The sequence below is a fragment of the Hyla sarda genome, chromosome 8, assembly GCF_029499605.1.
Source record: "Hyla sarda isolate aHylSar1 chromosome 8, aHylSar1.hap1, whole genome shotgun sequence".
NCBI lineage: Eukaryota > Metazoa > Chordata > Amphibia > Anura > Hylidae > Hyla > Hyla sarda.
In genome coordinates this window covers 45,834,946-45,852,363 of record NC_079196.1, presented here as the reverse complement: position 1 = coordinate 45,852,363, position 17,418 = coordinate 45,834,946, and the positions used below count along the sequence as shown (strand labels likewise).

Here is a 17,418-nt window from a genome sequence, read left to right as displayed (position 1 = left end):
TCTGCTGCAGGTAGTGCACAGAGGCCCTGGCAAAATTCTGCTGCGGGTAGCACCCCTTTTCAAACTCGCAGCGTGAGATCCACTGGAGGTTTGAAAAGAAATCCGCTCCTGTGAACGAGCCCATAGTGAACGTTTACACGAGCAAATTACCTGCGGAAAGTCTGCAGCGGATTTTGCCACCTGGGTCCGAAGTAAAATCTGCAAATCTGCCTCTATTGCAGACTTTTTTGCTGACCCATTGAAGTCAATGGTAGCAAAATCTGCTGCAGATTTTCTGCAGCAAATACGCTGCGGAAATTCCTCAGGTAATCCGCCCGTGTGAACGTACCCTAAGGGTTAAAAGACCTGCATTTATCCCTTTGTCTCTTTCTCTTTGTGACAATCGAGTGTTTTTTTTTTTTCCTTAAGAATTACAAACAAATGTATCAGAATGTGCTTCCAAGGACAAAATAGGAACACCGAGACGCCTGTGATTGGCCGGGCGCTGGAGCTCTCCCACAGTTACTTGTAATTGGCTTCGAGTTAGACTTAGGGACTCCGAGTAGTTGAGTTAGTGCAGTGTTTAGTGCCCTATCTGGCGTGACCAGCACATCCTGGACTATTACTCCCAGTGTAAACTACTTTATGAAGCGCAAACATGAGTCTGTATACGAGGAGAGTGACGCTGCCAGCCATCACCCCCCTGGTGCTCCAGAAAAGGGTATGACAGCTCCTTGTTTGTCTTGGTTTAACTCTTATTTTACTAAAGGAACATAAAGTCATTATAATTGCACTTTATATATCAGTGTTTTCCAAGCAGTGTGTCTCCAGCTGTTGCAGTGTGTCTCCAGCTGTTGCAAAACTACAACTCCCGGCATGCCCGGACAGCCAAAGGCTGTCCGGGCATGCTGGGAGTTGTAGTTTTGCAACAGCTGGAGACAAAATACTTGGAAAATGCATGCTGGGAGTTGTAGTTTTGCAACAGCTGGAGACACAATACTTGGAAAACACTGCTATATATTATATTGTATTATTAATGTATTATTGTTGTAGTTTTGCAACAGCTGGAGACACAATACTTGGAAAACGCTGTTATATATTATATTGTATTATTAATGTATTGTTGTAGTTTTGCAACAGCTAGAGACACAGTACTTGGAAAACGGAGGCTGGGAGTTGTAGTTGTGTAACAACTGGAGACACGATACTTGGAAAATGCTGTTATATATTATATTGTATTATTAATGTATTATTGTTGTAGTTTTGCAACAGCTGGAGACACAATACTTGAAAAATGCTGTTAAATATTATATTGTATTATTAATGTATTATTGTTGTAGTTTTGCAACAGCTGAAGACACAATACTTGGAAAACGCAGTTATATATTATATTGTATTATTAATGTATTATTGTTGTAGTTTTGCAACAGCTGGAGACACAATACTTGGAAAACGCTGTTATATATTATATTGTATTATTAATGTATTATTGTTGTAGTTTTGCAACAGCTGAAGACACAATACTTGGAAAACACTGCTATATATTATATTGTATTATTAATGTATTATTGTTGTAGTTTTGCAACAGCTGGAGACACAATACTTGGAAAACGCTGTTATATATTATATTGTATTATTAATGTATTATTGTTGTAGTTTTGCAACAGCTGGAGACACAATACTTGGAAAACGCTGTTATATATTATATTGTATTATCATTGTATTCTGTTTCTGCGCTTACTAGCAAAATTCCAGGCAAGCATAGCAGAGCTGAGTTTGTCATTTTGAACCAATCTTCATCATATCAAAGGAATCCATGTAAATTTATTACCTAGATATCTAATCGCTTATCAGAACTCAAATTACTTTGTCGATGTAGCAGAGCAGAGTTTGTAGTTTTTTTTACCCAATCCTCATGATATCAAAGGATTGTATGTAAGTGTATTACATAGATATCTTATAGATATTTTTTGCCGATGTAGCAGAGCTGAATCTGTCATTTTGACCAGAAAGATGAACAGATTTGTAAATTACTTCTATAAAAAAAATCTTAATCCTTCCAGTACTTATTAGCTGCTGAATACTACAGAGCAAATTCTTTTCTTTTTGGAACACAGTGCTCTCTGCTGACATCTCTGCCCATTTTAGGAACTGTCCAGAGCAGCATATGTTTGCTATGGGGATTTTCTCCTACTCTGGACAGTTCTTAAAATGGACGGAGATGTCAGCAGAGAGTACTGTGGTCTTGATGTCAGCAGAGAGCTCTGTGTTCAAAAAAGGAAATAATTTCCTCTGTAGTATTCAGCAGCTAATATGTACTGGAAGGATTGAGATTTTTTAACCCCTTAAGGACTCAGGGTTTTTCAGTTTTTGCATTTTCGTTTTTTCCTCCTTACCTTTTTAAAATCATAACCCTTTCAATTTTCCACCTAAGAATCCATATTATGCCTTGTTTTTTGCGTCACCAATTCTACTTTGCAGTGACATTAGTCATTTTACCCAAAAATTCATGGCGAAACGAAAAAAAAAATCATTGTGCGACAAAATCGTAGAAAAAACGCCATTTTGTAACTTTTGGGGGCTTCCGTTTCTACGCAGTGCATATTTTGGTAAAAATTACACCTTATCATTATCCTGTAGGTCCATACGGTTAAAATGATACCCTACTTATATAGGTTTGATTTTGTCGCACTTCTGGAAAAAATCATAACTACATGCAGGAAAATTTATACGTTTAAAAATGCCCTCTTCTGACCCCTATAACTTTTTTATTTTTTCACGTACAGGGCGGTATGAGGGCTACGTTTTTTGCGCCGTAATCTGAAGTTTTCATTGGTACCATTTTTGTTTTGATCGGACTTTTTGATCCCTTTTTATTCATTATTTAATGCTATAAAAAGTGACCAAAAATACGCTTTTTTGAACTTTGGAATTTTTTTTACGTGTACGCCATTGACCGTGCGGTTTAAAAAAATGGACGGGGGGTGATTCAAACTTTTATTAGGGAAGGGGTTAAATGATCTTTATTAACACTTTTTTTTCACTTTTTTTTTGCAGTGTTATAGCTCCCATAGGGACCTATAACACTGCACACACTGATCTCCTATGCTGATCAATGGCGTGTATTAACACGCCTGTGATCAGAGTTATCGGCGCTTGACTGCTCCTGCCTGGATCTCAGGCACGGAGCAGTCATTTGCCGATCGGACACCGAGGAGAGAGGGAAGGGCCCTCCCGGTGTCCTGCAAGCTGTTCGGGACGCCACGATTTCACTGCGGCGGTCCCGAACACCCCGACTGAGCAGCCGGGATAGTTTCACTTTCGCTTCAGACGCGGCAGTCAGCTTTGATCGCCACGTCTGAAGGGTTAATACAGGGCATCACCGCGATCGGTGATGTACTGTATTAGCCGCGGGTCCCAGCCGTTGATGGACGCCGGGACCGACCCGATATGACGCGGGGACAGCGCGTGACCCCGCAGCATATCCCGGCAGAGGACATAACGTCCTTCATCGTTAAAGAGTTTATAGAAGTAATTTACAAATCTGTTCAACTTTCTGGTACCAGTTGATTTAAAAAAAAAAAGTTTTCCACCGGAGTACCCCTTTAACCCCTTAAGGACGCAGGACGTAAATGTACGTCCTGGTGCGGTGGTACTTAACGCACCAGGACGTACATTTACGTCCTGTGCATAACCGCGGGCATCGGAGCGATGCCCGTGACATGCGCGGCTGATCCCGGCTGCTGATCGCAGCCAGGGACCCGCCGGCAATGACCGACGCCCGCGATCTCGCGGGCGTCCGCCATTAACCCCTCAGGTGCCGGGATCAATACAGATCCCGGCATCTGCGGCAGTGCGCGATTTGAATGAATGATCGGATCGCCCGAAGCGCTGCTGCAGGGATCCGATCATTCAGAACGCCACACGGAGGTCCCCTCACCTTCCTCCGTCCGGCTCCCGGCGTCTCCTGTTCTGGTCTGTGATCGAGCAGACCAGAGCAGAAGATGACCGAAAACACTGATCTGTTCTATGTCCTATACATAGAACAGATCAGTATTAGCAATCATGGTATTGCTATGAATAGTTCCCTATGGGGACTATTCAAGTGTAAAAAAGTGTTAAAAAAAGTAAAAGTTAAATTTAAAAAAAAGTGAAAAATCCCCTCCCCCAATAAAAAGTAAAACGTCCGTTTTTTCCTATTTTACCCCCAAAAAGCGTAAAAAATTTATTTTATAGACATATTTGGTATCGCCGCGTGCGTAAATGTCCGAACTATTAAAATAAAATGTTAATGATCCCGTACGGTGAACGGCGTGAACGAAAAAATTTAAAAAAAGTCCAAAATTGCTACTTTTTTAATACATTTTATTTAAAAAAAAATTATAAAAAATGTATTAAAAGTTTTTTATATGCAAATGTGGTATCAAAAAAAGTACAGATCATGGCGCAAAAAATGAGCCCCCATAAAAAAGTTAGAGGTCATCAAAATAAAGGGATTATAAACGTACTAATTTGGTTAAAAAGTTTGTGATTTTTTTTAAGCGCAACAATAATAGAAAAGTAAGTAATAATGGGTATCATTTTAATCGTATTGACCCTCAGAATAAAGAGCACACATCATTTTTACCATAAATTGTACGGTGTGAAAACGAAACCTTCCAAAATTAGCAAAATTGCGTTTTTCGTTTTAATTTCCCCACAATAATAGTGTTTTTTGATTGTGCCATACATTTTATGATATAATGAGTGATGTCATTACAAAGAACAACTGGTCTCGCAAAAAACAAGCCCTCATACTAGTCTGTGGATGAAAATATAAAAGAGTTATGATTTTTAGAAGGCGAGGAGGAAAAAATGAAAAGGTAAAAATTAAATTGTCTGAGTCCTTAAGGCCAAAATGGGCCAAATTGTCTGAGTCCTTAAGGGGTTAAAACAACAAACTCACTCTGCTATGCACTGTATTTGCTGTTTTTCTATCTTGTTTTCTTAGTTTAGTATTCTTCTTCTGTTGTGTGATATCCCGCATTGTTCCGCATATGTGTTTGTATTTAGAAGCAAACTAGAATACTACGGAAGAAATACGGAAAAAGCAGCCAATGCGCCAAGCAACAAACAAAGGGGAGGATCTATATAGGAATTTGCTAGATGAAATGATGACAACTGGTAATAGTTAAAGATATCCGATAAATCCACTTGATGCAAATAAAAAAAAAAATTTATAAAATTATTTTATGTTTCTTTTTTTTTATTTTATTCTTTTGTTTTTTTCATTATTTATTTTTAGGTAGCATTTTTTTTATTTTTTACATTAATATGTCTCTGAATTTCTCTAGTGTTAAAAGACAGAATTGTGGAATTCTGGAATAAAAATAACTCAACATAAATTAATTCATTTCTTAACCTCTTCATGACCGCCGATTCGCCTTTTTCGGGCGGTCATTAAAGTTTCTTATTCTAGCCGCCATGTTTTTACGGCGGTGGTAGAATAAGGCAGTGCAGCTCTCCCGAGCAGGGACCGCAGGAGTGGAGAAACCTCCATCCCGGGTAGTTTAACCTTTCACATAAAAAAAAAATCTACATTAAATAAAATGTAACCCCCCCCCCCAGAAACAAACAAACATTTCTTTTATATCCTTTTTTGAAATAAAAAAATAAAAGTAAAAACACACGTATGATATGATATTGCCACAATCATAATGATCAGAATAATAAAATAACATTACCGTACGTTATTATGAGTACATTTTAAATGCAAAAAAAAAAATTATGATAAAATTGCTTTCATTTGACCAGCCAAAATAAAGTTAAACAAAAATTTACCAATAAACCGATAAAGCCCAAAATGGTGGCATTAAAAAGGACAACTTGTTCGGCAAAAAACAAGCCCTCATTTGGCTTTGGCGATAGAACAATAAAACAATGAAAACAGAATTTGAAAAGTGACAATTGAAAAAGAAAAAAAAGATAGCTTGAGCATTAAGCCCAAAAGGCATGCCAGGGGAGGAGCTTAAAGGGATTTCTTTCAAGTTTGGATTGACCAAGTCCATTTGACCCCCTCGAATTGTTTCTAGGGTATTTACGGAAAGGTGACCTTGGGTGCCTTCCCACACACGGGATTTGGCTGCGCGTTTAAACACTTTTGTTGTGTATCAAAAATACACAATTGCCTTGCAGATCCGTAATTGGGAATTTTACAACTTAAAATTGGCAGCAGATCCTGTGTATGAATGTACCCTCATACCATCACTCTCTTTTGAGAGCAATACAATGATTTTAATGTTTCTTTAGTTATTGTTTTTATTATTATTGATGATTACAGTGATTCCTCAACATACAATAGTTTCAACATACAATGGTCTTTTCTGGACCATTGTAACTTGAAACCAGACTCAACATACAATGCTATGGAATCTGCAAAACGTGTCAATAGCTGGAAGAACTGACCAATCAGAATGGACATTCACTGGTAAAACCCCTGTATTACTAAAGTGCATGTCTGGTGTCTGGTAGCGCCCCCTACAGTACAAGGAGGTATTACATGTTCTGCACTACTTTTAACCTATGCCATGATTAGCTGCTCCTTTGGACACCAAGTAAGGGCGGCTTCATTTTACTTTTTTTTTAGGACATTGCGTATACTGTACCAGACCCTGGAGAAGCTCCTGTCTAGAGATGAGCGAACTTACAGTAAATTCGATTTGTCACAAACTTCTCGGCTCGGCAGTTGATGACTTATCCTGCGTAAATTAGTTCAGCTTTCAGGTGCTCCGGTGGGCTGGAAAAGGTGGATACAGTCCTAGGAAAGAGTCTCCTAGGACTGTATCCACCTTTTCCAGCCCACGGGAGCACCTGAAAGCTGAACTAATTTATGCAGGATAAGTCATCAACTGCCGAGCCGAAAAGTTCGTGATGAATCGAATTTACTGTAAGTTCACTCATCTCTACTCCTGTCCTCTACATAGAGCAGTGTTTCCCAACGAGGAGGCCTTCAGCTGTTGCAAAACTACAACTTCCAGCATGCCTGGACAGCCAAAGGCTGTCCGGGCATGCTGGGAGTTGTAGTTTTGCAACAGCTGGAGCCACCCTGGTTGGGAAACACTAAAAGCAGATCTTTCTTACTTTTATATGTAAGGATTTGCTTTTTCTGTATTAGTCATCTACTTGTTTTTGTTTTAATTCTCACTTTTTCCTATTTTTGGGTGACATTTTGGTGGCTTCAGAACCAATTAATAGGGTTCCATAGAGTTATGGTCTCAACATACAATGGTTTCAACATACAATGGTCGTCCTGGAACCAATTAATATTGTAACTTGAGGGACCACTGTATATTATTATTATTATTATTATTATTATTGATGATTATATAATTATTATTATTTTCACCTTTTCATATCCAATCAGTACAAAGCTGCTTCATTCTAAGGATTGATAATGTTTTCGATTTTAGGCTTGTTTCTATTCATAGGGGCTGAATGTGTTAATTACTAATATGTAGCAATATGAATGATTCTGACCCTGGTTTAGCATTACCTTATAAATTAGAATCATTCACTGGTAAGTTCAATGCACCTTACAGATGAAAATCATTAAGAGCAGCTAAACCAGACATTATGTGGCCAAACACTGCGCAGCAAAACTGTAGAAATTCGTAGTAAAATGTGCTGGGTTTTGCAGCATGATAGTTGTACACATGGTACAACACTGTTTGGAAGCAACTAATGCATAAGAATTACATTACAAAAATCTGAATTTAAACAGAATGTGGAAACAATTATTTTAAGAAGTAACACTTTTGATTGATGATTTTACACACCTCACTTTTCTGTGATCAGAATTTTAAAGGGGTACTCCGGAGGGAATAAAAATCAGATCAACTTATGCCAGAAATGTATACAGATTGGTAAATTACATCTTTTTCAAGATCTTAATCCTTACCGTACTCATCAGCTGTTGTATACTCCAGAGGAAGTTGTGTAGTTCTTTCCAGTCTGACCACAGTGCTCTCTGCTGACACCTCTGTCCATGTTAGGAACTGTCCAGAGCAGGAGCAAATCCCAATAGCAAATCTATCCTGCTCTGGACAGTTCCTGATATGGACAGAGGTGGCAGCAGAGAGCGATGTGGTCAAACTGGAAAGAACTACACAACTTCTTCTAAAGCATACAGCAGCTGATTAGTACTGGAAGGATTAAGATTTTCCAATGGAAGTAATTTACATTTCTGTATTACTTTACAGTTCAGTAGAAAACCTGTTTCCTTCCTAATATTCATTTTGAGAAATTTGCTGCTTCTCTGGTTACAGTGATAGGTCAGTTTCAGATGGCTGTAATATGGCCATAAAGGTGATATACATTCAGTAAAAATGCAGGTAGTTTGGGTACTGCAGCTGTGATGCCAGAATTAAAATGCGGCCATATAGTATGTAAACCATCTGCGGTGTGGTCTGTAAGCATGATTTTATTATGTTCTTATCTAAGTAAACACAGCCGCCTCTGTTGTAGAATCTATGAAACTATTGACTAGAAACTATTGGACTAGATTAACCCTTGAAGGTTTGATATGACTGGCCTATGCTCTGATATGATATTGGTGTGGGTCTGCAGAGATCAGCTGACTTAACCCCTTAAGGACGAGGCCATTTTACACCTCAGGACCAGAGCGTTTTTTGCACATCTGACCACTGTCACTTTAAACATTAATAACTCTGGGATGCTTTTAGTTATCATTCTGATTCCGAGATTGTTTTTTCGTGACATATTCTACTTTAACATAGCGGTAAAATTTTATGGTAACTTGCATCCTTTCTTGGTGAAAAATCCCAAAATTTGATGAAAAATTCGAAAAATTTGCATTTTTCTAACTTTGAAGCTCTCTGCTTGTAAGGAAAATGGATATTCCAAATAAAAAAAATTTTGATTCACATATACAATATGTATACTTTATGTTTGCATCATAAAATTTATGAGTTTTTACTTTTGGAAGACACCAGAGGGCTTCAAAGTTCAGCAGCAATTTTCCAATTTTTCACAAAATTTTCAAACTCACTATTTTTCAGGGACCAGTTCAGGTTTGAAGTGGATTTGAAGGGTCTTCCCATTAGAAATACCCCACAAATGACCCCATTATAAAAACTTCACCCCCCAAAGTATTCAAAATGACATTCAGTCAGCGTTTTAACCCTTTAGGTGTTTCACAGGAATAGCAACAAAGTGAAGGAGAAAATTCACAATCTTCATTTTTTACACTCGCATGTTCTTGTAGACCCAATTTTTTTATTTTTACAAGGGGTAAAAGGAGAAAATGTATACTTATATTTGTAGCCCAATTTCTCTCGAGTAAGCACATACCTCATATGTCTATGTAAAGTGTTCGGTGGGCGCAGTAGAGGGCTCAGAAGGGAAGGAACGACAAGGGGATTTTGGAGAGTACGTTTTTCTGAAATGGTTTTTGGGGGGCATGTTGCATTTAGGAAGCCCCTATGGTGCCAGAACAGCAAAAAACCCTCACATGGCATACCATTTTGGAAACTAGACCCCTTGAGGAACGTAACAAGAAATTAAGTGAGCCTTAATACCCCACAGGTGTTTCACGACTTTTGCATATGTAAAAAAAAAAAAATTTTTTTCACTAAAATGTGTGTTTCCCCCCAAATTTCACATTTTTGCAAGGGTTAATAGCAAAAAAGACCCCCCAAAATTTGTAACCCCATCTCTTCTGAGTATGGAAATACCCCATGTGTGGACGTCAAGTGCTCTGCTGGCGCACTACAATGCTCAGAAGAGAAGGAGCGCCGTTGAGCTTTTGGGAAAAAAAATTGTTTGGAATGGAAGTCAGGGGCCATGTGCGTTTACAAAGCCCCCCGTGGTGCCAGAACAGTGGAACCCCCCACATGTGACCCTATTTTGGAAACTACACCCCTCACAGAATTTAATAAGGGGTGCAGTGAGTATTTACACCCCACTGGCGTTTGACAGATCTTTGGAACAGTGGGCTGTGCAAATGAAAAATAAAATTTTTCATTTTCACGGACCACTGTTCCAAAAATCTGTCAAACACCTGTGGGGCGTAAATGCTCACTGTACCCCTTATTACATTCCATGAGGGGTGTAGTTTCCAAAATGGGGTCACATGTGGGTATTTTTTTGGGGGGGTTTATGTCAGAACCGCTGTAAATTCAGCCACCCCTGTGCAAATCACCAATTTAGACCTCAAATGTACATGGTGCGCTCTCACTCCTGAGCCTTGTTGTGCGCCCGCAGAGCATTTTACACCCACATATGGGGTATGTCCGTACTCAGGAGAAATTGCGTTACAAATTTTGGGTGTCTTTTTTTTCCTTTTAACGCTTGTGAAAATAAAAAGTAAATGGCAACACCGGCATGTTAGTGTAATTTTTTTTTATTTTTTTACACTAACAAGCTGGTGTAGCCCCAACTTTTCCTTTTCCTAAGGGGTAAAAGGAGAAAAAGCCCCCCAAAATTAGTAGTGCAATTTCTCCCGAATACGGAGATACCCCATATGTGGCCCTAAACTGTTGCCTTGAAATACGACAGGGCTCCAAAGTGAGAGAGCGCCATGCGCATTTGAGGACTAAATTAGGGATTGCACAGGGGTGGACATAGGGGTATTATACGCCAGTGATTCCCAAACAGGGTGCCTCCAGCTGTTGCTAAATTCCCAGCATGCCTGGACAGTCAGTGGCTGTCCGGAAATGCTGGGAGTTGTTGTTTTGCAACAGCTGGAGGCTCAGTTTTGGAAACACTGCCATACAATACGTTTTTCATTTTTATTGGGGGGACAGTGTAAGGGGGTGTATATGTAGTGTTTTACTCTTTATTAGGTGTTAGTGTAGTGTAGTGTTTTTAGGGTACATTCACACTGGCGGGTTACGGTGAGTTTCTCGCTAGAAGTTTGAGCTACGGCGAAAAATTTGCCGCAGCCCAAACTTGAAGCAGGAAACTTACTGTAAGCCTGCCCGTGTGAATGTACCCTGTACGTTCACATGGGGGGGGGGGGCAAACCTCCAGCTGTTTCAAAACTACAACTCCCAGCATGTACTGACAGACCGTGCATGCTGGGAGTTGTACTTTTGCAACAGCTGGAGGCACACTGGTTGGAAAACCTTCAGTTAGGTTCTGTTACCTAACTCAGTATTTTCTAACCAGTGTGCCTCCAGCTGTTGCAAAACTACAACTCCCAGCATGTACTGATCGCCGAAGGGCATGCTGGGAGATGTAGTTATGCAATAGCTGGAGGTACGCAACTACAACTCCCAGCATGCCGAGACAGCTGATTGCTGTTTGGACATGCTGGGATTTGCAGTTTTGCATCTGGAGGGCTACAGTTTTAGAGAACACTGCAAAGTGATCTCCAAACTGTGGTCCTCCAGCTGTTGCAAAACTACAATTCCCAGCATGCCCTGACAGCAAACAGTTGTTTGAGCATGCTAGGAGTTGTAGTTTTGCAAGATCTGGAGGGCTACAGTTTAGGGACCACTATATAGTGGTCTCAAACTGTAGCCCTCCAGCTGTTGCAAAACTACATATTCCAGCATGCCCAAACAGCAGTCTGGGCATGCTGGGAGTTGTAGTTTTGCAACATCTGGAGGGCTACAGTTAGAGACCACTGTATAATGGTCTCAAACTGTACCCTCCAGATGTTGCTAGGCAACTCACCGGCTTCCGTCGGATCCAGCCGCACGTCATCGCCGCCCGCCGATCTCCGTCGCCTGCAGCCTCCGACGCCCGCCCGGATCGGTAAGTGGATCTTCGGCGCCGGTCCCCGTCGTTTCCCCGTCCTGCCCTGCCTATTGTGGGAGGGCAGGACGGTTAAAACGAAAGTAAACCCCCCCGCCCCAGATCTGCTATTGGTGGTCGCGTCTAGACCACCAATAGCAGGGATAGGAGGGGTGGCACCCGTGCCACCTCACTCCTATCGCTTCAGGGGGATCGTGGGTGTCTTAGACACCCGCGATCCCCCTTACATTCCGGGTCACCGGGTCACTATAGACCCGTAATGACCCGGAATCGCGCAAATCGCAAGTGTGAATTCACTTGCGATTTGCCGCGATCGCCGACATGGGGGGGTCTGATGACCCCCCTGGGCATTTGCACGGGATGCCTGCTGAATGATTTCAGCAGCCATCCCGCTCCGATCCCCGCCCGGCGCACGGCGGGGACTAAAACTGCCCATGACGTAAATGTACGTCCCTGGTCCTTAAGACCCAGGGTGTCGGGACGTACCGTTACGTCATGGGTCCTGTAGGGGTTAAAGGGCTCCACCGCTCCAAAGAGTGCTGTGTCCTTTTCACTGTTTAACACACATACATCATAGCATGCGGAATAATGTAAATAGAACATACGGTATAAGTAATCCTGCCATGGTGTATTAAACCTCTTTGGGACGTGCCATCAGGACAGGGCATATTTTTCCATTTTTGCTTCACCACACATGTAGAGCCTTCATTTTCTGAATTTATTTAGCTTATGTTAGTGTGTGAGCAGTGCTGGTGCTACCATAAGGCAGCTAAGGCAGCTGCCTTAGGGCGCCGATACCGCTGAGCAAGGGGTGGAAAAATATGAATCTTCAGCCACTCACTTGCAGGGGATTTAGGCACACCAAATTGTGGGCAGGCATGTTGGTCCGGTCTAGAACACCTTAGTGCTGAGGTGGCTGTGGTCCGGCAGCAGGGCTGAGCTGCGCATGATAGATATTATGGCCAGAGTAAAGAGGGGAGGGTCATTCACCTGCATGCATTAACTGTGCTGACACTTTCATGTGACTAGAGGGGCAGAGCAGCAGCAATGTCCCTTGAGTGACTGTAACATCATGATCAGAACTGTATTATGGAGGATCCTGGTCTGAGGGGTGCCTGACTTAAAGGGGTAGTCCAGTGGTGAAAAACGTATCCCCCTATCCTAAGGATAGGGGATAAGTTTGAGATCGCTGGGTCTCTCTGTACGGGGGCCAGGCTCTTCGGCCAGATAGCGGGTGTCGACCCCCGCATGAAGCGGCGGCCAACACGCCCCCTCAATACATCTCTATGGCAGAGCCGGAGATTGCCGAAGGCAGCGCTTCGGCTCTGCCATAGAGTTGGATTGAGGGGGCATGTCGGCCGCCGCTCCGTGCAGAGGTCGACAAGCCCCCTTCCCGCGGGGTGTCGGGGCTCCGTACAGGAGATCGCAGGGGGCCCCAGCGGTCGGACCCCCCGCGATCTCAAACTTATCCCCTATCCTTAGGATAGGGGATAAGTTGTTCACCACTGGGTCACCACTGGACTACTCCTTTAAGTTAGACTCAAGGAGTCAGTCAGGCTCAGGAGGAACTGGGGAGCACTGAGCAGCAGAGCAGAAGGAGAGGCCAAAGGTGCGCGAGTGGTGGGTGGATTAATGGGTGCATCGTGGTGCACATTCATTGAGTCACACTCATACAGAGTAGAACAAATGGGGGAAGATTTATCAAAACCTGTGCAGAGGAAAAGTTGCCCAGTTGCCCATAGCAACCAACAAGATTCTTAAATTTTGCACAGGTCCTTTTAAAAATAAAATAAGCAATCTGATTGGTTGCCATAGGCAGTTGGTTAACTTTTCTTCTGCACAGGTTTTGATAAATCTCCTCCTGGGTGTTTTGGTGCATGAATAAATTACGAAATTACTGGGAACACTGAAATTATGTCAAGGTAGCCCAGCATACCTAGCATCTAGCAGCAACATCACATGACCCCAGGTTAGTCAATCATTGCTTGCATTATGGGAAATGAGGAGACAGCATAGGGATGGGTTTAAGAGGCTGATAACCCCCTATGCCCTGCATTGTGGCCACCATCTTGCAGGAAAACCTGAGAGAGACAGTGTTTAGGAACTACTGATCCCAGAAAGCCTTCATCCAATATTAAGCAAGCTGAGCGAAGAATTGAGAAGTGGACTGACCTCAGAGAGTAACATCCTGTCACCTGCATTTCTATGTCCAGTTGTTGCACTACAGATCCCAGCAGTGTCACTGCCTGAGGAAGTAATTGAATTATTGTGAAACACGCTGCATTGTGGGAAATAAACCTATGGTTTTTACCTGAGTCTACCAGCTCCTGATTACCCTTCTGTCCTTAGAGGATTTTCTTGGTTTGATGTCCGTTGCTTGTGAATGGGAAGGCTGCAGCAGATTTACCTGTTTACATATTCCAAAGTTGTGCTTGGGATTGCACAATGCTATCTGGTAAGCGATATTCCATCTACACTTACCGGTGTCTTTTCTGTTGTTCCAAAACATAACAATAAGCTCTACCTTTTATTTTTATACAAAAAATATATATATGCCTGAAAAAGGAATTGTTGGATGGGGTAGAGGAAAGGAGACCCCAGCCATGTCCTCTGCCAGTAAGAATGTTGGTGGCAGTGCCAGCACCAGTACTGGTAGCAGCAGCAGCCGGGTGGTAGTAGTAGCAGCCATGTCAGTAAACTAAAGTGGATCAGTGGATTCCTCATCGTCTATACTTACATGGCGCAGTGAAAATGTCCATCCTAGATGCTCTTGTGGTGAACCAGGAGAGTAACAGTGACTGGGGTTCTGCAGTGTAGTGTAGGGTCTGGTGGTATTAACCCTTAAATGTCGTAACGCCAGGGTGAGGTTTCCTCAATAGTAATGTTCCTACCACCAACTGTCCCAGAAACGGCAGGGAAAAATAACGGAATGTCCACAGCAGATTTTAGGAATAAACTGAAGAAACTTTACTTGCAGATTTTATGAAGCAGTCTTTAACATAACAGTCTTTTCAAGAGTTGGAGCTTTGAGTAACTAACGTTTAGTGGCTGCAGGTTCTTTTACGCTTTGGCCTAGCTGACTTGAATTGATGCTCATGAGAGGGCTTAGATATGCTTGGCTTTGAAGTGCAGGACCAAGAGCAGGAACTAAGAGAGCGAATTGATTGACTACAGCCATTTATATAATAAGGGGCTGGACTAAGCTCATTGGCTGGCAAACCTGTAAGTCCTGAACCCAGTGAACTCTGGGTACATCACATGACCTCTAAGGTCCTTGAACATTTTATACATCACAACCGTACATCATGTGACCACTAAGGTCCTTTACATATATTTTCCATACATTAAACAAATATAAACACACTTTACATGAGGCGACCAAGGGCAAGCCCTGCAGGAGAGCCCTATATGAATGGAGGGACTCTAGCTGAGGGGACTTTAGACAAGGGACAGGACAAGGTCCTGTACCGGGACACCACACTCTGTTCCATTGTCTCCTTCTTTGCTTCCCCCCCCCCCCCCCTTGTGCTAAGCAGAAGGATAGCATTTGCCGCGAGAAGGTATTGAGTCACAGTCAGGCTTTGACGAGTGTTGCTGTTGCTGAGGTGAATGCAGTGGCCGAGCATAACAATAGTGGGACTGGTCGTGGTGAGACTAGAAGGCAACATGATGGATATGCTGGGGGGGGGGGGGGCAGGGAGGCTGATTATCAGACACTACAAGTTCATACTAAGAGGATGGTGTGGATGATAAAGAGAAGCTTAAAGGGTACTCCGCTGCTCATCGTTTGGAATTTTTTTTCTTCCAAACGCTGAGCAGCGGAGTACCCCTTTAAGCATGAGGATGTCAGCAGGCCTGTTGGTTTGAGCAGCTCAGGAGAAAGTGATGGCAATGCTGCCTCTGCAGGCTTCAGAAAGAGCCTTCCAGAGGAGGGCCACAGTCGGATAGTGGTGTACCTATCAATTTACAGTATCCTGCCATGTTGAAATTCTTTTCCACCTTACCAGATGCAGGAAACTGGACACAGTACCGTCTTGCAAAAAGAAATTAAGTTATAGGCAGCGTCAGAATTTAGGAATTACAGCTGTTCATAAGCACATGGATACAAGCACTAGTCCATCCATGCATGCTGTCCACTGGCTACTACGAGCACTAGTCACCATTGCCTGCTGTTCACATGGTTCCATGGTTCCAAAAAAAGGGAAATTTATTTTTGATTTTCCTACAATACCTTTTTCTGCTTTCCCATTTTTGGACACCAATCCTGTTGCAACTCCCAAAAGAGTGAATTTTTAGAATTCTAAGAAAAAAACCAATGCATCTTCTTCACTTGCCAGTCATAAAACCTGTTGCAACTCCCAAAAAGAGAGAATTTTAAATGTTTTTTTTCTACTTTACAATATTTAAAAAAGCAATTTCTTCACTTTTTAATGTTTCTTCACTACTTTGAGACATCTTCCAATACCATGTGCATTTTAACACATGCATTTTAGCAGGCATCTGCCAACAAAAAGGGATGCTTTATGCAGATTTGTTTTAGTGTTAAAAAACATGCAAAATCCACTTGCAAAGTGTGTTTTTAAACAAGCTGTTATCATGGGTTACTGAGTGTTGCCATAACTTAGACATTAACTTAGCCTTAAATGGGTACTCCGATGCTTAGACATCTTATCCCCTATCCAAAGGATAGGGGTTAAGATGCCTGATCGCGGGGGTCCCGCTGCTGAGGACCACGTGATCTTGCATGCCGCACCCCGTTAGAATCAGTCCCCAGAGCGTGTTCGCTCCGGGTCTGATTATTGTCGATCACGGGGACGGAGCATTGTGACGTCACGGCTCCGCCCCCGTGTGACATCATGTTCCGCCTCCCTCAATGCAAGCCTATGGGAGGGGGTGTGACAGCAGAGCTACTTTCCTTCCCCCCCCCTCTTGTCTGCTAAGGATAAGAGTAAGACCATTAATGTGAATAAGGGGAGCTGATGATAGTATTGTTAATTAGATTTTAAGGCAGCAGGAAGCCTTTCTCAGTCACAAAACAAGTCATGTCCACTGCTGTCTCATCTGGGAAAGGCTTCCTTGTACCTTAAAATGTAATGAGTGGTACTATGAACTCCCCCTCTTCACATCAATAGTCTGGTCCTCAGCAGATAGGTAGGGTAGTGGGAGAAGGTACAAGCCACACACAGCTACAAGCCCCACAACTCGACTGATAATGGCAGTATGACTAATAACATCACATTAGTAAGTTGCTTTATTCTACTCTTTGACACCATACACAGGTTGTTTATTTTGCTGAACAACCCCTTTAAAAATGGAAGGTGCAAATGAATACTGTTTCAAGCAGAAGCTGTTAGTATAATACACCAAAATAAGCATTGCAGGAAAGGCCCCTAGGTACAGTGTGTCGCCAGAATACAGTAAATGTTTGATCAGAACAGTATTGAATTGTAAACAATGGTAATGTAATGGAAAACTATATGGTGCTTTACTTTCCTTTTAAGTTTCCTGTCCATGCAACAGTTATCTGATATATGGGAGTTTATATACATGGGTGTTACTATTTTAGTGCTACCTATCTGGATGTACTATCTTCTTCAAATAATGTAATAATGTGATTTACTTTGCTTAACCGAGGAAAGACAAACAATGAGACAACACAGAAGTTTTGTACAGAAGTTTCTA

The 17,418-nt window shown here is 42.1% G+C and overlaps 1 protein-coding gene across 2 annotated transcripts in view; it reads left to right on the top strand.

Moving 5' to 3' along the window:
• Positions 1–522: 522 nt before the first annotated feature.
• GRB14 (growth factor receptor bound protein 14) overlaps positions 523–17,418 on the top strand; it is a 77,993-nt gene continuing 61,097 nt past the window's right edge. Inside the window, exon 1 of one of the 2 annotated variants that reach the window (XM_056534073.1) lies at positions 523–700. In XM_056534073.1, the coding sequence (XP_056390048.1) occupies positions 638–700 (63 nt within the window). In that variant the 5' untranslated portion in view covers positions 523–637. The remainder of the gene's footprint in view (positions 701–17,418) is intronic. The other variant, XM_056534072.1, reaches the window with a different exon arrangement.